The sequence below is a fragment of the Macaca nemestrina genome, chromosome X (genome assembly GCF_043159975.1).
Source record: "Macaca nemestrina isolate mMacNem1 chromosome X, mMacNem.hap1, whole genome shotgun sequence".
NCBI lineage: Eukaryota > Metazoa > Chordata > Mammalia > Primates > Cercopithecidae > Macaca > Macaca nemestrina.
Genome location: NC_092145.1, coordinates 69,280,792 through 69,305,828, shown reverse-complemented (window position 1 = coordinate 69,305,828; position 25,037 = coordinate 69,280,792). Strand labels below are relative to the sequence as shown.

Here is a 25,037-nt window from a genome sequence, read left to right as displayed (position 1 = left end):
ACTCCAGGATATTTTCCTACAAAGGTATAAATATGTTTTCTTTAGAACAAGGGGACTATTAAAAATCAGAATCATTAATTTACAAGGGAAGCACTGACAGACACATACAGAACTATGGCTATAATGTAGGTATTACATGTGTTCTTAAAACAGGACTATGCATTTACTCAAACTGCCAAATGTTCTGCATTCTTTCTTGTTGTTGTTCTTATCAAACTTATAACATTTTCATCCTCCCCCACCCTTTATATCAACAGCAGTACTGCAGGCTCAGTATTTCTAGGAATCTTTTGCATATGTTCCCAAATTTTCTGCTAATAATTGAGAAGACTTGCTCAGACAAATGCAGAGAATTACAGATATTAGACAAAACGGGTACACATTATGCAGTTTAGGAAAATGGTTATAAATACAACCATGTGCAGGCAGGTTTTGCCCACAGACCCAAGAGGAGCAGATTCAAGAAGACAAGAAAAAAGAGGGATGCTCTTTAGTTATGAAATAATACACGAACACATTCTTAATATAAACATTTATATAGATAAGGTTAAAGACCTTCTCTTGACCATCTTCCCTCCACTCACTTACCCAGAAGTTACCATTGTTGTCAGTTAAAGTGTCTACATAAATACCTATGTATAAATAGTAATATTATTGCTTTTGTTGTTCTACAACTTAAACCAAACAGTATCTCTTGTATTATGTACTAGATACATGTTTTAACTCATTATTTTAAATTAATAGTATTCAGCTTGTTTATATGTTTTCCTACCGATTAACATTTAGATTAATTCCAGGTTTCCACTATGCTGCAATGAGCATCCTTGTGCAACATGTTTCTTTAGAATTTCACACAGATTGGATTAAGAAAATGTGGCACATATACACCATGGAATACTATGCAGCCATCAAAAAGGATGAGTTTGTGTCCTTTGTAGGGACATGGATGCAGCTGGAAACCATCATTCTTAGCAAACTATCACAAGAACAGAAAACCAAACACCGCATGTTCTCACTCATAGGTGGGAACTGAACAATGAGATCACTTGGACTCAGGAAGGGGAACATCACACACCGGGGCCTATCATGGGGAGGGGAGAGGGGGGAGGGATTGCATTGGGAGTTATACCTGATGTAAATGACGAGTTGATGGGTGCAGCACAGCAACATGGCACAAGTATACATATGTAACAAACCTGCACGTTATGCACATGTACCCTACAACTTAAAGTATAATAATAATAAATAAATTAAAAAAAAAAGAATTCCACACAGAATTAGGATTGCTGGGACATAGAGTATGTGTGTTACTCATTTGAACAGATACTGCCCAATTAATTTCCCAAATTTGACTATGATAATTATACATCCACCAGCAGTGTGTGAAGGTATTCATGACTAGAGGATGTTTGGTCTGTTTAGGCTGGGGCTAATAATATTATGCTAGTATCATTCTGAGAAGACCATTGCGTACATGGCTAGTATCTGGTAGCTGTTGTAGAAATGATACCTCTCTCCTCCTTCTTGTAACCAATTCAAATATGATGGCATTAACAAATGAAACATAGCAAACCTTACTAGCCAACTGGACTGTCTTTTAAGATACAAAAGTGTACTAAGAAGTTTTATAAATCTGCAGAAATTAAAACAAATAGGAATACACACACATCACACATCACAGATAAAGACATTTATTTATGCTAGCATAGTCAGAATTACTTTATTCACATGCTGAGATAATAGATATTTAAAGGGCAAATGGTTGTATTTGAGCAAAGACTAGTCTTGCCCTAAAATGAAGGAATTCTTTAATCTTCTTATATGTGGAAAGCTGGAACATCAATTCCATAGATTATAATATACTCAATTATTTTTAGCCCTACTTCATCCTTCATTATTAGAATTGATCATCTAGACAAATGTGGCTTCCCCATACAACCCTCATGGAAACATTAGATAACAAATGTAGTACGTTCAAAAATTACAACATTAAGATGTAGCTTAACATGAATCAAAGATATTTAGACATATGTTATTGACCAGCATGAATTTAAATTGCATCAGTATGGATTTAGGCTGATCACAAGGGGGAAAACCTCTCTGAACATAGGTTTATTAATTCCAGAAAGACTTGCTAAAGAAAAACCCTTTTCCCTGGAAGTCTACAAAATTAGGTAATATGGTGTGAGTAAATGTCAAAAATAAACAAAATCTTGATGTTGAAAGGTATTTCCAATGGCATCAAGATCCAGGCAAGATTGCAGCAAGGTATCCCATAAATAGCAATTGACCATTCCATAGAAAGTGATCCAAAGTATTTTTGAATGAATGAATGAAAAGGAGATCTTAGTTTTAAAAGCACTCCAGGAATAACAATCCAAATCTCCCTCTTAATAACCTGTATCAGTCAGTGTTTAATTTTGTTACTCATCTGTATATCGCTTACCTAAATCTTTCATGTTGAAACTATTAAATTCAATGAACAGTCACTTTTTTTTGTTTTTATGCCTTTTGTGACAAAACTCCACATTCCTGATGACCAAATAATTGAAGGCGATAATGGGGTGGTGGTGGCTATCATGACATAGTGGAAAAAGTGCTAGACTTGGAGCCAGGAGCCCTGGATTTTATTCCCATTTATACTACTAGCCCCTTTTGTAATATTGGTCAACTCGTGTTCTCTCTCTGAGATTTTTTCCTCGTGTGAGAAATGGGACATGGGTGTGGGCCAGTGTGGATTAGAGGATCTTTAAGCTTGTTTCTATTTCTGACATTCTGTGAGTATAAGAGACCATTCCCAACTTATTATTCCACACAAACAAAACAATTTCAAAACTTTAAAACTTGTCAGTCTTGTTTTCCTTTGATGATGATTATAATGATAACTAACACCTATTAATAGCTTTCTATGCCAAACATGTTACATAGATCATTCTCTTTAACACTCAAAATAACCCCATAAAGAAGATACTATTATGACCCCATTATATACACAAGTAAAGTTAGACAGAGGTACTATAGGTAACCAGATGGAGATTACACAGCTAATGCTAAGGTGCTGGAATTCCAACTCAGTTAGCATGACTCCAGAACTCATTCTCTTAATCACTATACTTTGCCACTTTTATTGCTTGTCTCATTATATTTTCTGTTTTTCAAGTTGTGTAACCTAATTATATGGTTAGGTTTGACTAGTGCATATAACAGGTCAAATACTGGGATTTTTAAAATTATTCACTGTCAAAAGCAACTTTGGAGGCCTGAAAATAAGACACCCACCCAAAAGTGGCTGTGTGAGAGAACAGCCTTGATTAGATCATTTAAGCTTCCATAAACTCAATAGAATTTGTTTGTAAAATGCGTGATAGATTTACGGAGTGTACTCACAGGCCTCTAAAACTCAATAAACCATTGAGTTTTTATTTAATACTCATATCATCTAATCTCTTCAATTTTGCAGGAAGACCTTACTTTTTCTCATAAAATATTCAGCATTTTGTTGTCATTTATTCCTGTGGGTCAGACTTGCTATATACACAAACATTATACCTTATTGCAACTTTAAGTAGAGTCTGGTGAAAAGGAATTTGGGGCCGGGCGAGGTGGCTCACGCCTGTAATCCCAGCACTTTGGGAGGCCAAGGTGGGCGGATCACGAGGTCAGGAGATCCAGACCATCCTGGCTAATATGGTGAAACCCCGTCTCTACTAAAAATACAAAAAATTTTAGCCGGGTGTGGTGGGGGCGCCTGTAACCCCAGCTACTTGGGAGGCTGAGGCAGGAGAGGCAGGAGAATGGCTGAACCTGGGAGGCGGAGCTTGCAGTGAGCTGAGATCCCGCCACTGCCCTACAGGCTGGGAGACAGAGTGAGGCTCTGGCTTAACAAAAAAAAAAAAAGAAAGAAAGAAAAGAAAAAAGAAAAAGAAAAAGAATTTGGTTTATAATTATGTGGGCTTGGTTCTAATATATCTAGGTCCTTTTTTTTCCTGCACTGCTTCAAGTAATGATTTTCAATTTTGGGAAAGTTATAACAGCTCTCTTCCTCCTATTCATTCTTTACTTTTTATAAAGTACATAGGGCATTACCAATTTTAAGACCAAAGTAGATTAAAATCAGTCTGTTTTGGGTATAATTTCATTACATCTCTTGAGATAACTGTCCATACCTTTGTACACCCTAACCGGAGCTAGGAAACTCTGGTTTCCCTAGAGAATTCATTATTCACAAAAGTATATCTTATTTCCAACTATTTGTTTAAAAAGCTGTTTTCAGGGAAACATCACACACCGGGGCCTGTCTTGGGGTCGGGGCTAGAGGACGAATAACATTAGGAGAAATACCTAATGTAGATGACGGGTTGATGGGTGCAGCAAACCACCATGGCACGTGTATACCTATGTAACAAAACTGCATATTCTGCACATGTACCCCAGAACTTAAAGTGTATATATATATATATATATATACACACACACACACACACACATACATATATATATATGCTGTTTTCAGAGTTAAATCAGATGATGTGCAAATGGCCTAAATGTCTCAGTTATTTACTTTAGTGAGAATGCTTTTGAGTAGCTCAGTGCAGTGGAGAAAGAAGGGAAAGCAGAAGCTTGAAAGGTGTTATTCTCCTTTGATAAAAGGAAAATGTTACAAACTTAATATATATCCTGAATTCTAGGATTATTTCAGAGCAAGACCTTGAAAACTAGAGGGAAAATTATTTTTGTCCTCTAACATATTTTTGTTATTTTCCAATCTGATAATAGAACATTAGAATGGGAAAATATACAGTAAGGGTGACCATCAAATGTTTTGTTGAAATAAAAAATGTGAACTAATTTAAACTGAAATCATGAATATCTAAAGTTAATTAAGGGAGATAGCTGATGTAATGAAAATATCAGGAGCTGGTTTCTAAACTCAGGGAATCCACTAATCAGTTGTACTAAATAGACAAGTTATTTTGAGCTATTCGAGTCTCAATTTCCTTATTTGTTTAACAGACAAATAATACACGATGAATATTGTCTTTATTCATACATTGTTCAATTTGTACAATAAATATAATAATGCTTGTTTACCTAATTTTTGAGGTTCTAGCAAGTTGTTTACTAGATACTCATATACATGGAAGAGTTGTGAAAAATAAAAAACCCATGTATTAATATGAAATATTATTTTTACTGGATTGATTATATATGTGACTAAGTTATTAACTTGCAGTTTCTTCACTACTGACTGTGTAATGACATTGAAAGAGATATAAATGATGAGTAGAATATAATCTCTACCCTCCCATGGTTATAATTATGTAGGGGATAAACACTATGAGTACAAATAGGAATTAAGTAGACTATCATAAGACCTATAAGAAGTTCACTAGGTGAGTTTTGAGGGCTAAGAGCTAACTTCAACCTGGGACAATCAGAGGATCAGAAGGTTACATTTGAGGAAAGGCTTGAAAAATTTGTATAATTTCAGCGTGTCTAGATTGGTGAGGGCGAGGAGCAGGGGCATTTCAGATGTAAAACCAATGGAGTGAAAGACATAGCTGTGGAAAATTGGGGACTTTATTTAGAGAACAATGATTTACACTTAGCTAAAACATAGGACACCAGAAGGAGAGTTCCAGGAAATTCCACAGGAGCCCTATCATGGAGGGTCTTGAAAGTCAGACTAAGCAATTTATAGATGCTTAGTGTCATTGAAGGTTTTTGCAGCAGAGGAGTGATACGGGATGTGTATAGGGAATTTAAGCAACTTTTCTAGAGAACATATTCTTAGGTGTAATTAAATTTGTGAAGATTTTAAAATAAATTCATGCAGGAACCCAAAATCTATCTTTCTTTCTTTCTTTTTCATTCTTTCTTTTCTTTCTTTTTTTTTTTTTTTTTTTTTTTTTTTTTTGTGAGACAGAGACTCACTCTGTCACCCAGGCTGGAGTGCAGTGGTGTGATCTCGGCTCACTGCAATCTCTGTCTCCCAGATTTGAGTGATTCTCCTGACTTAGCCTCCCAAGTAACTGGGATTACAGGCATGAGACACCATGCCAGGCTAATTTTTGTATTTTTAGTAGGGATGGGGGCGGGTTCACCATGTCAACCAGGCTGGTCTTGAACTCCTGACCCCAAGTGATCGGCCCACCTCGACCTCCCAAAGTGTTGGGATTACAGGAGTAAACCACCATGTCCAGCCCTTTCCTTGGTAAATTCTAAATGTGTTTGTTTTGGTGTATGGGTGAGTATTTAACAGTAGTACAGGCTACATCCCTAATCCAAATATCCAAAATATGAAATGCTCCAATATTCAAGTTTTTGACCTGACAAGTGGAAAATCCCACACTTGACTTCATTTGACAGGTTTCCAGTCAAAATGCAGTAAAATTTTTGTGCAAAAAATTACTAAAAATTTTTATAAAATTACCTTTGATCTGTGTGTGTAAGGTGCGTATGAAACAACTAAATTTTGTGCTTAGACCTGGGTCCCATCCCTAAGAGAGCTCATAATGTATATGCAAATGTTCCAAAATCTGAAAAAATATCCTAAATTTGAAACACTTCTGGTTCAAAGCATTTTAGATAAGAAATACTCAACCTGCAGTAGTTTTTATGAAGGAATCTCTGAGCACATATATGATACGCTAAACGAATTACAAGGTAACTAAGTAAGATACAATAAATAAAAGTACTTCACACAGACAGTAATTCAGCAGCATGGGAGGTAAAGGGGGTATCTCTATAAGCAGACTAATTAGCAGTTTCAAGGTAATTTGATTAAAGGAAGTCACAAGATCCCAGGGAAATGATATAATGACAGATCAGAATAGCTACTCCTTTAACAACATTTGCCACAGTAATTAATGATTAATATTTGTCCATAAGGGAAAAAAGTATAAGTCAAATAAAAATAAGTCAGATCAAGATGTCTAATGGGGCCCAAGAACTAGAATAGTAAACTAATCAACTTATTAAATAATGTCCTTATGTTTATTTTATGTGTTCTCTTTTTTCACAGAGGCTATTTGTGTCTTACTTTCCATTTTCAGTTCAAAGAGAGGGCACAGAAGTGTGAAACCAACAAACAATCTTAGTTAAGTCATACATCTTTCCTAAAGTCACTGCTGGTTGTCACATTTAAGCATTTTTGGAAGCCATAATCACAGAAAGGGAGGAGAGAAAGAGGGGGAGAGAGAGAGAGAGAGAAAAAAAAAACTTACATGTAATTTCCAGTTGCATTATATTACCCAAACATTTGTTTTAATTTAAAAAAAAACCTCAACCCTCAAGACGTGTACAGTCCATGGTAGTGTGGAGGAAGCACCACTGACATACAACTTTGTATTATAAGTACATGTGTCACTTTATATTTAAATAATGCAAAGTGATACTAGCTTTAAAAGGAGACCATATCCAGAATGGAGGTGGGATTGGGGCACTACATTGAGGAGAGGGTGAGAAGATTCAGGGTTGAGAAAACTTTGAAGACGACTTTCCACATGAATTTTGAGAGATAGGTGGGATTCCAACAAAGATATGAGGGAAGGGTGGATGTTGCCAGAGTGGGTGATGGCATGAATAAAAGGAGGGTTTGGGAGGGAGGCAAAATGCTCAGTTTGTTCAAGAAATAGAGTGCTGTAGTGTCTGGAACACAAGGTGGAAGGAGGTGGGGAATGGGAGATAGATTGTAAAAGTAGGATTGGACTGTCCTAAGGAGGCCCTTTAACATCATCAAGATAAGGAGTTTGAATCTAACATCAGAACCTAATTATGACTGTTTTAGAAAAGATTTTTAATTACAAATCAAATGCCATTTTATTGCTGAGATCATACACTGAGATCATGCATAATAAGGTACAAAGCAATTTTATTTCTTCGTCATATTTCTATCAAATCTCTCTTGAAACATTATGACTCTAAATAACTAAAAATTAATCAACTTACTGCCCAGTGCTGGAACATTATGTTTTGATACAAAATAATCAGTAACATTTATGAGAAAAATATTTTTAAAAAGAATACAAAATAATCAGTAACATTTATGAGAAAAATATTTTTAAAATTCTGAAGAACAAAAAATAATCTGCCTTCTTGGTAAATAAAATATTTTAAAAACATTGAAATGTTCATTTATATTACTTATTTATGGCCTGGCTTATGTACCAAAGGAGTTTAGGGTGTTTATGAGAGTGTGCACAAGGAAATGATTATGAAATACAATTTGGAGACTGTAATATAAATAAGAGTCAGTTGTGTAGGCCAGAAATATACACTATAGCATAGTGGTTACAAGTATAGACCTGTCCAATAGTACTCTCTGCAAAGGTGGAAATGCTCTATTCTGTGCTGCTCAATACAACCACTAGCCACATATGGTTACTGAGCACTTAAAATGAAGCTAGCATGATTGGGGAACTGAATATTTAATTTTATTTGATTTTAATTTAAATATAAGTGCAAATAGCCATATGTGGCCAGTGACTACCATACTGGCAGTGCATCTCTAAAGAAAAAATTAAGGAAGACCTAGACTGCAGGCAAGCTTTAATGCTTGGTGTCACTTCACATTTAAAAAAGGAAAAAAAACACATTTTAAAAATTTCATCTCAAACATTGGGGTTCAGGTTCAAAGGCTATAAGAGCATGAGAACTTCCAAATTCCTCTTCTAAAGGATACTTATTCCTATAAACATCATAAATACATTCCTACTATTTCAGCCTTTTGATCACATACGACAGGTTTTAGAAAATTGCTTTCATGCTTTTCCTCATCAGCCTTTCTTAGCTAGTAGAGCCTTAATAAGCCTTTCAAGTATATGTGTTTACTTAATCTTTCCAGTGTCAAAGGAACTTTTACTTTAGGGTCTATTCTTTTAGCTTATTATCTTGTCTGTGTAGCAAGGGGGGTTTTTGACTGCAGTTTTAGATATCAATAATGCAAGTAAAGGAAAGAAAATTGAGTGCTAACTCCACGCCAGACATTGTGCTGGACATCTTCACATGTTAACTCATTCAGTACTCACAACAGTTTTGAAGGAAGGTATTATTATCCCTACTTTACAAATGTGGTAACTGAGGTCCTGAGAGGCCAAGTGATTTATTCAAGGAAATACATTATTTAACACTTCCTATGTGTCAGGCACTTTGCCATGTGTTTTCCTCCATGTAATATCGTATTTGACTCTAGCAACAATCCTATGAGTTAGGTATTATTAATGCCCCATTTTACGAATAAAGCAACTGAGGCATACAGCTACCAAGTTCTTAAAGCAAGGATTAAACAAACCCAAGAAGTTTGAAACCTAAGCGTACATTCCTAGGGACTCCAACTAGACTGCTTCGTAGTTCTATTCTGCCAAAGTCCACCTCATCATTGCATATTTATTTACAGCTCTTCCTGAGACATTCCACATAGACCTGTTTGGGCATTTTCTTCATACAATTTTCTCTGCAATTAGTCTTTAGACTGCAACATCTGAATCTCTTCAGTCAAGACCTGTTGGTTTCATTTTCCTGTTGATAGCTCTGGTCAAAGAGCTCAAAAGCCTGGTGTAAGACATACAAGAGAGACTGAGGGCAATGATAATTAGATCATAGAGAATATTACATAAGTAGTGCAGGCTTTGTTTCTAAATATTTGGAAATTTGTTAACATGAAAGTGTAATCTTTTACGTTGTCTAATTTGAATTTTAAAACTTTACGTAAAGACTAATATACAGTATAATATTCCACAAAGGAAAACCATGGAAGGCTTGTGTATGCTCCTGTTATTCCCAATGACTATGAGAATCACTGAAGGTAATAATAGTGAGTTACAAACACTCTAGGCTGAACAGTTTCAAAGGAAGCAGTATCTTTAAAAACCACCTGACATTCATGCTGACAGAATTTGCCAAGGCAAACATCCATTTGAATACATTCCCTGAATAGTATGGGAGATGTTTTTGTTAGAATCTTTCAAAGCCATGTAACGTAGTTAAACACCTGTCTGAGGTTATTGTTGAGATGTTATACTGAACTTATACAGCAAGAAACATGTTATTTATAATAATCTATCTTTAGATGAAATAAACACTTCTTTTATTTAGGATAAAATCTGTGCTTCTGTTGTCATACAAAGAAAGCAACCGAATGTATAATAGAACTACTTCCTGCTTCTCCTTCTCTCCAACCCAAATCCCTCATTTAAGAGGTCCATACTGGGTTCTTTCTCTTCCTTTTCTGAAGAAAACTAGAAGACAGAGAGAAAATAAAATATACAGTCTTTTTGCAGTGTATGCTTTCTGTCTTTAAAAATTATGAGTATATATACTTTATTCAAAATCAAAAAAGGATCTCTACTGGGATAACTCCTGGTGTGAAGAAAATGTTGGCTGAAATATATTTACTTGTAAAAGTTTTAACTTTTAAATAGGGCTTAAGAGCATGGCAAATTCCCCAGTTGTTTTGTCATGAATTGTCAAGAAAAGAAACTTGAAAGGACAGTTTCCCTCTCTTCCACTTGCCACCCCCATATCTTGCCACACACACACCGTGACAGCTTATAAGTGCCTTTGACTGAAAACAGGCCCAGCAATTTATCAGACCTCCCTTAAACAAGATACAATTGCCATGGGCATTTTCACTCAGCAATTAGTTGCACTCTCCAATTTCTATAGCTTCATTTAATTGTAAGCACAAAAGAGGTGACCAAAGCTGAAAATTCAGCCCCTTTATCCTATGACCTCATTCTTTTTTCAGGCAACTTACTTCCCTGAACAATCATTCCCTTTAGTGACTACGCCCTTGAACAACAATTTATCAAAGCAGCGCACCGCTCCCCACAGAACAGGAAACTTTTCTGATAGTGTATAGAAATCCTGGAAGAGTAGAAGAGTTATCCACAATCTTTGCAACAAAAGAAAAAGCACACAAAAAAACCATATAAACAAAGGTAAGCCCCAACTGAATAATTGTTGAGAACAAAGGTCATTCATAAACACACATTTTCCCCCAGGCTGCTCTCTAGAGTTTGTTTGCAAGTTTCAAATTCAAAAGAATGGCAACCCTTACAACATATACACTAAAATAATCCTTCTCTCACAAAAGCATGTTTTACTTGATAAAATAGTGATGGTCACAACACAAAATAATCCTTTAAAATGAAATATAGATAGACACATGGGATACCTACAGACCAGGCTCTGTATGTCTGTCCTAAAAATGAACTCTCCCTGGACAGGTCAGTGATATTTATCCAGAAAATCACAGTGTTTGCTAAAAAAATAGGCACTTAATAAACATGTATTCAGTGAATGACTAGTATTTAAAAATATTTTAACCAATTTTTTCTCTCTTACAACAGAGCTGCTCTGTATACATGAAAAATATCTTGAACTTCATGAAAACGTTAATTAGTGGAAGGAAAGAATGTAAGACCAATGAGTAATTCATATCAATGTTGCTCATTTAAGGCATTTCATTTTGAGTTAATGATGGTAGGTTAATAGCTAACCTTTTTAAAAGATTGAACTAAGAATTGTTGTTTTACTTTAAGCTTCTAGAACTCTATTTGCAAGACCACATTCAGTCTAAAATACATCTGAGATTTTGATTATACCTGTGTTTGACTATATCTGTTCATGTAGATAAACCCAGTAATTTTAATTCTACCATCAATTTAGAAAATTTCGCCAGCAACTGGTTTCTACATTTAATTTTCTCTGAGAAATACCCTATCAATCAAACAAAATAATAGCCAAAAAACATAAAATATGTTTAATTAAAGAAACAAAGTAATATTATATGTCTGGAGAAATTTAAAATATGTTTATATCCATAAACACCATTTTAGTGCACAAGAGGTTAAGAGAAGAAAAGCGTGTACTCAAAAGCTAGAAATGGAAACTACTAAAGTGCTACAAAAAAACATTTGATTAAATCGAAAATGCCTACTACATGACCTAAAATTATGATTCAGGAAGCAAAGCAGAGTAGCATCAATTTTGGTTTCTCAAAGGCAAAATATTTTACTACTGGTAATATTTATTTTAAAATCTCATGAATTCCCTGAATGTCATCCAAGAACCAAAAGGCAAAAAATAAAACAAAACAGAAACAAAGTAAAAGTTTAACTGAATTCGTGATGATCAACCATTGATTGTAGTATCCATTTTTCTAGCTGCCATGGTCACCAACTCTGGTATTAGACTAATTGCTACACATCAACTCATCTGAAACATGGTTTATTAAGGATAGACTCTGTTTAAGCATAAAGTGAATTAAAGGTTTTTGAGTAATAAGTACTGCTTGCTTATGCCTGTCATGGTACATTATGCATACCATCACATTATACTCATTTCGTTAGCATAAAGGTAATTTCAGATCAAATCTAAGTCCTACTTTACACAATGCCACAGTGCCATTCCATCAACAAACAGGGAGAAAGGAAAATAAAACAGAACAGTTTCCTAGTCATATTCTTTGTGGCAGCTATCTAAAAGCTGTCTTGCCAAATTCTCTTTTAGTGGATTTGTGAATGCCCTTTGATATCCAATTCAGTTTGAAAATTTATAGTCAAATATTCTTTCCTCTTGTTTCACTAAGGAATTAATACTTCTTTTTTTCCCTTTACCGCATAGCTTAACTTTCACCTTTCTCATTTTCTAACAGCACTTACTTTTCTTTCTTTTCAATCACAAATAACTCCAGACTTCACAGAGCTCTCCATTCTGATCTTTTTTCCCAGTTTCTGCAGCTGCACTTTCTACCCCTAGGTTCTTTATAAACTCCTCTAGGTGAGCTACATTTTAGGATGGAGATAGTCCATTTTTAAGGATCACTTTGGCAAATGCCAGGTAAAATAAGGAAAATCTTGTAAAAAGCTCAGCCAACTTGATCCTGAGTTATTGAAAGAGGAAGTTGAACCAAGGAGTAAATAATAAAACATACTCCTAAAAATTGTTCTGTAGTCAATATTTATAATTTGTCAAATTTCAGTTTTTAAATGTCTATTTACCTTTCTTTTGCTAGCAAGTTGACAAAAAAAGGGTCTAAATATGTTTAAATAACTATGGCAGATAGGATGATTTTAGCATTCCTATGATAATAGTAATTGTTTTTAACCTTCACATTATTGTTTTTGAGTGACAGTAAAACAAAGGTGGCATTCATTTTGTTCTGCATTAGCATCTCAATAGGAATATTGGAATGTACATTTGCATTATTTTTATCACTCATGCAAAGTAGTATTTTTGACCTTTATATTTTTCTTCACCTTGACCTCAGTATAAGTGGAGTTTTTTTCAACCAGTTGAGAAATGTTACTTTATATTCTACTTAAAGTTTTGGGTTTTGGAAAGATAATATGTATTATTCCTGATTGGTAATAATAATGTAACATAGCATCATATCCCAGTGAGTGCTTTTTGAGATTTTTGTATCTTAAAAACATAATTTCAGTTTGGACAGAATTTTCCAGAAAACTTAAAACATGCAAATTTAATGTAAAAGGTGTCAGATGATGAAAATACACATAAGGCTGCTAATTTTACGTAGTCTTGCAGTATTACCTTGCATTTATTGGGAAGGTTATTAACACAGGTATTGGTGCTAAGAATAACTCTTAAGAAAAAATGTATTTCATTTTATGGGATGTCTTAGAGTTCCATCTTTTGTAGCTTTCATGTAACATTTGCTTACATCTTGCCTTCCTCAATCCTATATCCACTCTTTCAGTAATCTTTCTACAAGTATTCCGTAAATTATTCATCTAGGCTGTACAATAAAAAGTGTGTCATTCTTGGAAGATGAAACACATATGACAATTCAGACATCTGCACCTCTTACTTATCCTGTAGCAGCTATACTCTTTGCTGAGCACAAATAATTGCTTATCACTCAGACATACCACAGTACCTGTATCACCATATTTGATACCAAAAATCCTGTTTGCTTCTGATATGAAGTGAATCAGTAGGAACTTGTTCTAATAAAAAATCTACTGTACTCAAGTTGAGAACTGCTTTGCAGTAGGGGCAAAGGTATTCCTTGGATCAGATCTTTCAGTCAGATCAAACAGAAAATGAGCCTTCCTGTATTATGGTTAGATTATGAAAAGAATTGAAACCCGGAAACAAACAACCACAGACACTAGTAAGTGAAATAACAGCCAAGAGATGAATTTGGGTGACTGTCCAAGGCATATATAACTGCAATCCACCAAAAGATATCCTGTAGAATAGAGGCAAAGAAGCAGAAAGGAAGAGAAATCAGGTTGAAGATTGCTCTTCTCCACTAGCCTGGCGTAACTGTCTTTGTCGTACCTGAGAATGGTCGCTCCAAACCAAATTTTGGTAGGAGGAGGTGGTTTTGAGAGGGGAGAGCACTTCCCGGGAGTTGAAGGGGTCCAAGGCCTGCACCACCTTGTTCATGGGCCCACTGTAGGTCCTCACTCGCTCATACACTACATTTTTTTCTGGAGGCTGATGGACTTGGCTTGACTGATGGTAGCAGTGGTAATGCTGGGGATGGCACTGCAGCACCTCTGGAAGCTGCTGGGTTCCACAGCTGCTGCTGCTCGTCTCACTCCAATAGCTCGAGCTCATCTTCTTCCAGTGGTCAGCAAGGGACCTCCCAGATGCTCTACCTAAGGAACAAACAGAGAAATATAATGGAAAAAAAAAGGCAGGCAAGCAGGCAGGCAGGCAGACATACAGACACACGACACACGTGTAGAAACCACTTATCAAAAACCTCTGCCAATAGGGGTGCCGGGAAGAGAAGAAAGCTACCTGAGCCCCAGCAAGAGCAGGTCTGGCAGCTGCAGATGAAGCAGCAAAATATTTGAGCTCAAATGGAAAATGGAGCCACCCTGTGACATTGCTCCAGGAAATGGTACTGACACGCCCTTGAGGGGCGGATTCACCTAGCAGGTTTACATGCCAGGAGAGGCCCTGCCTTGCCACGGAGATAGCTACAAGGCTGCCCAGTAGGTAAAGGAGTCTGAGAAGAGCAGAAATGCAGAATGTCAGGGATGAAGCCAGAGCTTCCAAGCATATGGGCTTAAAACTTCACAAAGACATGAAGATGCAAAAAACTTGCTAGAGAAAAAAAGTCACAAATGTTATATGAAAGTGTCTTTTTTATGGTTCTTAAGTTTAGCAAAGGTAGTTACCAGCATAAGTATTATCACTCCAAATTCCCATACCAAAATAATGAGTATTAGTCTAGGAATACCCCAATTTTCACGGATAAATTTGCATTTTTTGCAAAACCCATCTGATAATTGCAGTTAAGGAAGATTACTAAGGGATCTCTTTCCAGTAACTTTGTCTAATATACGGACTTCTTTATCTTACTCAAAGCCTTGTATTCTTTTCTATCATACATTGAAGGAAATCTGTCTAAATGAATTGCTGTATAGGAAGGCGGATGGCCAAGAAAAACCTAAAGATTCCACAAATGCTTTGCATTTTGGCATTCACATCTGTTGTTTTTCTTTTATGCAAAGGAATTTCTCCTGCCCTTATATGTGCCCTAGGAAACACTGAGTTTGACTGACTTTTTAATATCTAGTTAGTAAGGGAGCTGCAAGTCCTGAGAGGTGACTTAACTGACACAATGAGATTTAAATGTGTTTACAACTTACATTTATTACTACTTGAAATTTTGATCATAATGCCTACTTACCCTCAGATTTTACTATGCAATATACTTCAGCACCACTTAAATCCAGAATACTCATTGGAAGTGACTTTAGTGAAAAGTATCTTCCTAATGTGTATATGTGCAATAGGACCTAGCATACCACCACCATTCTAGAGAGAAAGAGAATGTCATGCAGGGGGCTAGCAGCGTTTTTTTTGTTTTTTGTTTTTTTGTTTTTTTCTGCCAAGTGAACAAAGTGTTATGATTTACTATTTACTATGTGTCAGGTACTGTTCAAGGGGTTTTATGTGGGTTATAATTATTTCACCATTGAAGTGACTTTATGAGGGTTTATAGGTGAGAAACTGAGGCACAGACATGGAGAGTTTGAAAACTTTCCAAAGTTAAATAACCTGTAAATGGTGGGCCTGGCATTTTAACATATGGAGATTCATATTAGAGTCTAAGTTCTTATCTGGTATATTATACAGCTAGATAAATTCTCAAATTGTTCTATTTTACAACTAGATCATTTATTAGTTGGGTAGGGAAATAACCTTCACACACCTGGGGTATGTTTTGGAATATAATATATGAAAAAATCTCTCTCTTGATTTGGAAAAAAATGAATGGCAGAGTTTACAAAGTGAGTAATTAAGTCTGACATCAATGCAAGTCAAAATTCTATATCAGACTGTAAATTGTCTGATGATACATGCACCAAGAGTAGAGATAGGTGATCCCCGAAAGACTTTTGGCAACCCTGCTTCATGGTCTCTGAATATCTGCCCTTAAAGTCAATTTTACCAGTGGCACAGTTTTGTTCTGAACTAATTGATCTCTGTGTTCCAACAACCATAGTAGATAAAATTGTATCTGGATTCTAGACAGAGTAAATAAATCCTCAGTATGATTTGAATGCAGTGGAACCAAGCCTCTATGATCCTGGAAAATCCCCAGGGATAACTGACCTCTCCTGTAAAAAAAGATTACTTTAAAGCAGCATTTCTCAAAGCGTGTCCTGAATAACACTAGTTCTACAGGATCCTATACCTGGAAAAAATGTTTGTGATCAAATGAGTTTAAGAAATATTTGGGGCCGGGCGCGGTGGCTCAAGTCTGTAATCCCAGCACTTTGGGAGGCAGAGGCGGGCGGATCACGAGGTCAGGAGATCGAGACCATCCTGGCTAACACGGTGAAACCCTGTCTCTACTAAAAATACAAAAAGAAATTAGCCGGGCGTGGTGGCGGGCGCCTGTAGTCCCAGCTACTCGGGAGGCTGAGGCAGGAGAATGGCGTGAACCCGGGAGGCGGAGCTTGCAGTGAGCCGAGATCGCGCCACTGCACTCCAGTCTGGGCGACAGAGCAAGACTCCGTCTCAAAAAAAAAAAAAAAAAAAAAAAATATATATATTTGGAAATACTTGGTTAAATACAATTTGAGAATAGCTTTATTGCTATAATACTTCTATCCTTTCCTAAGCTGATGTGCACAATGATCTTCTAAATGGATCAATGGTATGCAGTGTTTTTCAAGTTTTGTTGGTGATAAAATAGATTTTGTGTGTCATATTTTGTGTTTTTCTGGTTTTTTTCTTCTGCATGCTTTTGACTAGACTCATATAGTAAGAATTCATATCTAGTTTGTAATTCTACTTCTATAATAAAAACATACCAAAGACCATTTGATCAGCCACGTTACTATACTAGTGATACTCAAGTGAGATCCATGAATCTCATAGGAAAAATTTTTAGAATTGCAAATTCTCAGGCCCCACCCCAGACCTACTGTGTAAGAAATTCTGAGGGTGGGGACCAATGATCTGTTTTAAAAAGCTCTCCTGGTGATTCTGATGTACACTAAGGTTTGAATATCCCTGAACTATATCAATATAATGGAGGCAGATTTCGACAAAAGAGGACGATAGTAGTGGCAGAAAGATAGACTTCCTATTAGGTAAGAAATTGTAAGCAGCTCAAGAATAGTTGACTAGAAGTGTGCATGCAAGTAGAATTGAGCTAGGACCCTGGATAAGAGTCAACATGTTCTACATATATGGAGAAGTAAAAATGGGTGTGAACTATAGTGTAGTACATTAATTATAGCTATATAAGGTATTCTGGCAATAAAAATAAAAGAGGATACTATTAGAGTATACCAGAAAGCTGTACACTGTAGTGTTAATTAATGCAGTTTTGCAGTCAGATAGACCTGGATTTACATTCTGGTCTACCATGTACTAGCTCTATGGCGTAACAAACTATGTTACTTTCCTGACCTTCTGTTGCTTTTCAATGAAATGGACAATAGCCCTTAACAAAGAATTTGGTGTGTCCACTAGATAAAATGCATGTGAAGTGTTTAGCATGGTGTGTAGTACCTAGTAGCTGAAAAACAAATGGAAATTCTTAACATTATGCTCTAGGTCTGCCTTGAGGTAAAGGAAGAAAGGGCTGGCCATGATTTGGCAGACAGAAATATGTCTGTAGCAGAGCATATCATATAAGAAGGCCTTACTTGTGAAAAGGGAAAACAAACAGGGGTAGGGAAATGACCAATGGCATAGTCACAGAAAAGGCTCAATCAATTTACCGAAAAGGAAAAGGTAGAATGAAGTTTGAGTGAAAGGCAAAGGCAGTCATTTATAATTTAAAATGCTTGGCTGTGATGGAAGACTTTAGTTGAAGGTAAAGTCCTGTGATATCTCTTCTAGGTGTCTGTTTTGTAATGGACAAAAATTGTAAAGAGTAACTTAAATGTAATTCATTAATTTAGAATATATGTACAAAAGTACTCTAAGCAAGCAAGAAGAAAGGAAGTAATACAAATAAGAACTGAAATAATTGAGATTGAGAAAAGTGATAAAGAAAATAAATCAAACCAAAAGATGGTTCTTCGAAAAAAATTAGTAAAATTGATAATCCTCTGGCAAGATAGACCAAAAAAGAGAGAAAATACATATAACCAAATCATGAAAGAAAGGACTCCACAGATATTAAAATGATAATGGAGTATCTTATAAACAATTTTATGTACATACATCCTACAACTTAGATGAAAAGGACCAATTCCATTTTCACTAGGAAATGAACCAATTCATAGTGAGAAATAGACGAACTACCACAACTCACCCAAGAAGAAATAGATAAACTTAATAACCTTATATAAATAGAAGAGATTGAATTCGTAGTTATAAACTTTCCAAGAAGAAAAATGCTGAATTCCACCAAATATTTAAGGAAAAACAATACATTTTCTTTTTAAAATTTGTATAAATTCAAGAGGTACAGGTGCAGTTTTGTTACATGGATATACTGCATAGTGACGAAATCTGGGCTTTTAGTGTAACCATCACCCAAATAATGTACATTGTATCCATTAAGTAATTTCTCATCCCTTACCTCCCTCCCACTCTCTCACCCTTCCAAGTCTCCAATGTCTGTTATTCCACTCTATGTCCATGTGTATACATTATTTAGTCCCATTTATAAGTGGAAAACACACGGCATTTGACTTTCTGTTTCTTTATTTTTCACTACAGAACTCTCCATCCAAAACCAATCTCATATACATTCTTCTCATTGCCACATAGGACATACTCTAAAACTGATCACATAATTCAAAGTAAAGCACTCCTCAGTAAATACAAATTAACTGAAATCATAACAATCTCTTGAACAACGGCACAATCAAATTAGAAATTAAGACTAAGAAATTCATTCAAAACCTTACAATTACATGGAAATTGAATAATCTTCGGAGTTACTTTTGGGTAAATAATGAAATTAAGGCAGAAATCAAGGAGTTATTTGAAACTAATGAGAGGAAGCATACAACATGGCAGAATTTCTAGGACACATTTAAGACAGTGTTAAGCAGAAAATTTATAGCCCTAAATGCACACATCAAAATTTAGAAAGATCTCAAGTTAACAACCTAGCATCACAACTAAAAGTACTAGAGAACCAAGGCCAAACAAATCCCAATGCTAGCAGAAGACAAGAAATAACCAAAACCAGAGGTTGAACTGAAGGAGACTGAGACACAAAAAAGCATTAAAAAGATCAACGAATCCAGGAGCTGGGTTTTTTTTTTTTTTAGTTAATAAAATAGATCACTAGCTAGACTAATAAAGAAGAAAAGAGAGAAGATTCAAATAAACATAGTCAGAAATGACAAGAGAGATATTATCGCAGATGCCACAGAATAAAAATAACCATCAGATAATATTATAAACAACAACCACTATGCTCATAAAATGGAAAATCTAAAAGAAATGTATTATTTCCTAGACACATTTACCTTCCCAAGACTAAAGCAGGAAGAAATTGAATCCCTGAACAGACCAATAAAGAACTTGGAAATTGAGTTAGTAATAAATAGACTACAACCAAAAAACGCCCATGACCAGATGGATTCACAGCTGATTTCTACCAGATGTACAAAGAAGGGTTGGTAATATTCCAGCTGAAACTATATCAAAAAATATTTCTAACTCATTCTATGAGGCCAAAAATATCCTCATACCAAAACCTGGCAGAGACACAACAAGGAAAGAAAACTTCAGGCCAATATCCTAGGTGAACATTGATGTAAAAATCTTCAACACAATACTGGCAAACCAAAAACAGCAGCACATCAAAAACTTTATTCATCATAATCAAACAGCCTTTATCCCTGGAATACAAGTTTGGTTCAACATAAGCAAATCAATAAATGTGATTCATCAGATAAACAGAACTGAAGATAAAAACCACATGATTGTCTCAAGAGATGCAGAAAAGGCTTTTGATAAAATTCAACACTTTTTCATGTCAAAAACTCTTAATAAATTAGGTATTGAAGGAACATACTTGAAAATAATAAGAGCTGTCTATGACAAGCCCACAGCCAGAATTATGCAGAGTGGGCAAAAGCAGAAAGCATTTTTCTTGAAAATAGACACAAGATAAGGATGCCCTGTCTCACCACTCATATTCAACAGAGTTTGGGAAGTTCTGGACAGGGCAATCAGGCAAGAGAAGAAATAGAGCATTCATATACTACAGGGGAAGTCAAATCATCTTTGTTTGGGGATAGCATAACCTTATATCTAGAAAACCTCATAGTCTCAGCCCAAAAGTTCCTTAAGCTGATAAACAACTTCAGCAAAGTCTCAGGATACAAAATCAATGTGCAAAGATCACTAACATTTCTATACACCAACAACAGTCAAGTCAAGAGCCAAATCAGGAACACAATCCTATTCATAATTGCCCCCCCCCACACACATACACACACACACAAACAAAACAAAACAAAAAACCCTAGGGATACAACTAACCAGGGAGATGAAAAATTTCTACAAGTAGAACTACAAAACACTGCTCAAATAAATCAGAGATGACACGAAGAAGTGGAAAAACATTCCATATTCATGGACACGAAGAATCAATATTGTTAAAATGGCCATACTGCTGAAAGCAATTTATAGATTCAATGCTATTCCCATTAAACTATCATTGACATTCTTCAGAAAACTAAAAACAAAAAAACTATTTTAACATTCATATGAAACAAAAAATGAGCTGAATAGCCAAGGAAATCCTAAGCAAAAAGAACAAAGCTTGGAGGCATCACACTACTAGACTTCAGCCTATAGTGCAGGGCTACACTAACCAAAACAGCATGACACTGGTACAAGAACAGACACAAAGACCAATGGAACAGAACAGAGAGCCCAGAAATAAGGCCGCACACCTATAACTATCTGATCTTTGACCAAGTTTTCAAAAGCAATCAATGGGGAAAGGACTTCCTATTCAATAAATGGTGCTGGGATAACTGGCTAGCCATATGCAAAAGATTGAAACTGGAGCACTCCTTATGCTATATGCAAAAATCAACTCAAGATTGACTAAAGACTTATATGTAAAACACAAAACTATAAAAATCTTGGGAGACAACCTAGGCCATACCATTGTGAACACAGGAATGGGAAAAAATTTAATGAGGAAGATGCCAAGCGCAATTGCAACAAAAACAAAAATTGGCAAATGGGATCCAATTAAGCTAAAGAGCTTCTGCACAGCAAGGGAAACTATCAACAGAGTGAACAGGCAAACTACAGAATGGGAGAAAAGTTTTTCAAACTATTCATTCTACAAAAATCTAATATCTAAATCTAAATCTAATATGCAGCATCTATAAGGAATTAAACGAATTTTTTAAAAAAGTCATTAAAAAGTGGGCAAAGAACATGAACAGATCCTTTTCAAAAGAAGACATACATGCAGATAAAAAGTATATGAAAAATGCTTACATTACTGATCATCAGAGAAATGCAAATCAAAATCATAGTGAGATAACATCTCAGTCAAAATGGCTATTATTAACACATTTATGCTTAGCGTTCCAATAATGGAACGCTAAGCATGTGGGAGTTATTTATATCCAACTGCTCAAGTCATCGCCAAGGTATGACTGCAAAAATTCAAAAAATTGCAACCTCAGGCATAAATGGGTTAAAACGTTAAAAAACAACAGACGCTGGTGAGGTTGTGGAGAAAAAGGAACACTTATAGACTGTCGGTGGGGGTGTAAATTAGTTCAGCCATTGTGGAAGACAGTGTGGCGATTCCTCAAAGACCTAGAGGCAGAAATACCATTCAACTCAGCAATCCCATTACTAAGTATATAGCCAATGGAATATAAATCATTCTATTATAGACACATGTACACGCATGTTTATTGCAGCACTATTCACAATATCAAAGACATGGAATCAACCTAAATTCCCATCAGTGGTAGACTGAATAAAGAAAATGTGATACACATACACCATGAAATATTATGTAGCCATAAAAAAGAATGAGATCATGTTCTTTGCAGGAACATGGATGGAGCTGGAAGCCGTTGTCCTTAGTAAACTAACTCAGGAACAGAAAACCAAATACCACATGTTTTCACTTATAAGTGGCAGCTAAATGACGAGAACACACAGATGGGAACAAGGGAACAAAACACACAGGGGTCTATCAGAGGGTGGAGGGTGGGAGGAGGTAGAGGATCAGGAAAAATAACTAATGAGTACTAGGTTTAACATCCGGGTGATGAAATAATCTGTACAACAAACCCCCATGACACTAGTTTACTTATATAACAAACCTGCACATGTACTTAAAATAAAAGTTTTAAACTGATGTTGAAATTAAAGTAAAAGCTTTTAAAAAGTGAGATAGATACACATTTTTTAAAAAATAAATTTAAAACATCAGATGAATGGTTAAAGAAAATATGCTAAACATTCACAATGGAGTACTATTCATTCATAGAAAAGAATGAAATTCTATCATTCACAACAATATGGAAGGAACTGGAGGACTTTATGTTAAGCGAAATAAGCCAGGCACTGAAAAACAAATATAGTGTGCTCTCACTCATATATGGAAGCTAATAAAATTGATCTTATGGAGATAGTGAATAGAATGGTGGTTACCAGAGACTGGGAATGTTAGGAGATTGGAGAAAAATGAGGGGTTGTTTAATGGATCCATACATATAGTTAGATAGAAGGAATAAGTTCTAGTGTATGATGGAACAATAGGGTGACTATAGTTAGCAATAATTTATTGTATATTTCAAAATAGCCAGAAGAGATTTGGAAAGTTCCTAACACAAAGAAATGATCAATGTTTGAGGTGATGCATATCCCAATTACCCAGATTTGATAACTACACATTGTATGCTTGTGTCAAACTATTACATCTTCAGAGAAAGAGAAAAACAATATAGCAAACTTGTAGAAGACCAAATATAGCTCTAAAAGTAAAAAATAAAAATAAATGAAAAGTTTAGTGGATGACTTTAATAGCAAATTCGACACAGCTCAAGAGAGAACTAATAATCTAGGGTATATACAAGAAAATGTTGCTCAGAACACATCAGAAAGAGACACAAATATGAAAAATATGGACAAAATATTAAGTAATATGGTGGACAATGTGAGAAGTTTTAATCAACTTCTACTCTGAGTCCCAGAAGGAGAAGAGAGAATGGAGTAGGAGTAATATTAAAAAGATATTACTTAGCATTTTCCAAAGCTGATTTAAGGCATGAATCTACTGCATCAAAACACCTAGTGAATTTCATACAGAAAAATAAATACTGAGACATAAAGTGAAAGTGAAGAAAACCTAAGAGACAGAACAATTAAAATCACTCAGAGAAAAGACAGAACCACATAAAAGATCAACAGTTAGAATGACACTGACTTCTGTACAGCCACATAATAAAAGGAAAGCGTGAGATACATTTTCGATGTGCTCAGAGAAAATAACTCTCAACCTGAAGTTTTATTCCCAGTGAAAATGCCTTTCGTGAATGAAAGATACTTGGTTTAATTGCTTACTGATATGTAAAAAATTACCTCAAAATTTAAGGACTTAAACTACCAATCATTTTATTATGTCTCACAGTTTCTGTAAGATAAACTTGGAGTATTTCTGTGTTGAGATTTCTCATGCAGTTGCAGAGTGGCTGGAACTGGAACAATGAGAGGTGGGAGCAGGTCAGAGCTGACTTTGCATCTCTCTTCATGAAGTGTCAGGACCTCTACATCAAGTTTTTTCACATAGGCCAGATTGTGCTTATTTATAGCAAAGAAGTTTCAGGGAAGTCAGACTGCTTCCCTAATGGCTGAGAGCTTCAAGAGTGAAAGTTACAGGGAACAAAATAAAGCTTTGCCAACTTTTATCACTTAGCCTCAAAAATTACATATCACTTCTACCAAATTCCTTAGGTCTGTAAATTTAAGTTAAAACTGCCTCCTTACTTATGTTCAGTGTGGCCTAAAGACTTCTCCATAGAATGAACTATAACCTAACTGGATATGTAAACAGACTATAACCTGCTCTTGTAGCCAATCACATGCAGCCAACTATCCAAACCCTGTTCAAACAAGGCAAATGCCAAGCTGTAACCAGTCCAGCTGTTTCTATACCTTATTTCTATTTCTGTACATAACTTTCCTTTCTCTGTTCATAAATATTGTCTGACCATGTGGCAGCCCCAGAGTCACTCTGAACCTATTGCAGTTCTGCAGGTTGCCTGAGTCATAAATTGTTCTTTGCTCCATTAAACTATTAAATTTAATTTGTCTGAAGTTTTTATTTTAATAGGTCACATAAAAGCCATCCAATGTTAAGGGGGAAGAAAAGTAGACCTTAATCTATGGGAAGAGTGTGAAAATCACACTTTAACAGCAGAACGTGGGATGAGACATATTGTTGCATCCATCTTTGAAAAATACAATCTGTGTAGCCACATTTTCAGACAAAAACAGGTCATTGCCAACTAATAATAAACCATAATCTAAAGGAGGTGATGCCTGATACAAGGAAAGAAGAGCAAATCAGTAGGTAT

At 35.5% G+C, this 25,037-nt stretch overlaps 1 protein-coding gene across 2 annotated transcripts in view; it reads right to left on the bottom strand.

The window, feature by feature from the left end:
- The window catches only part of LOC105488016 (POF1B actin binding protein), a 111,524-nt gene extending 96,659 nt beyond the window's left edge, over positions 1–14,865 (bottom strand). For both annotated transcript variants that reach the window (XM_011751666.2, XM_011751665.2), the window contains exons 1-2: positions 14,779–14,865; positions 14,311–14,633 (exon numbers count right to left, since the gene is read on the bottom strand). In XM_011751666.2, the coding sequence (XP_011749968.2) occupies positions 14,311–14,592 (282 nt within the window). In that variant the 5' untranslated portion in view covers positions 14,593–14,633; positions 14,779–14,865. The remainder of the gene's footprint in view (positions 1–14,310; positions 14,634–14,778) is intronic.
- Positions 14,866–25,037: the final 10,172 nt, after the last annotated feature.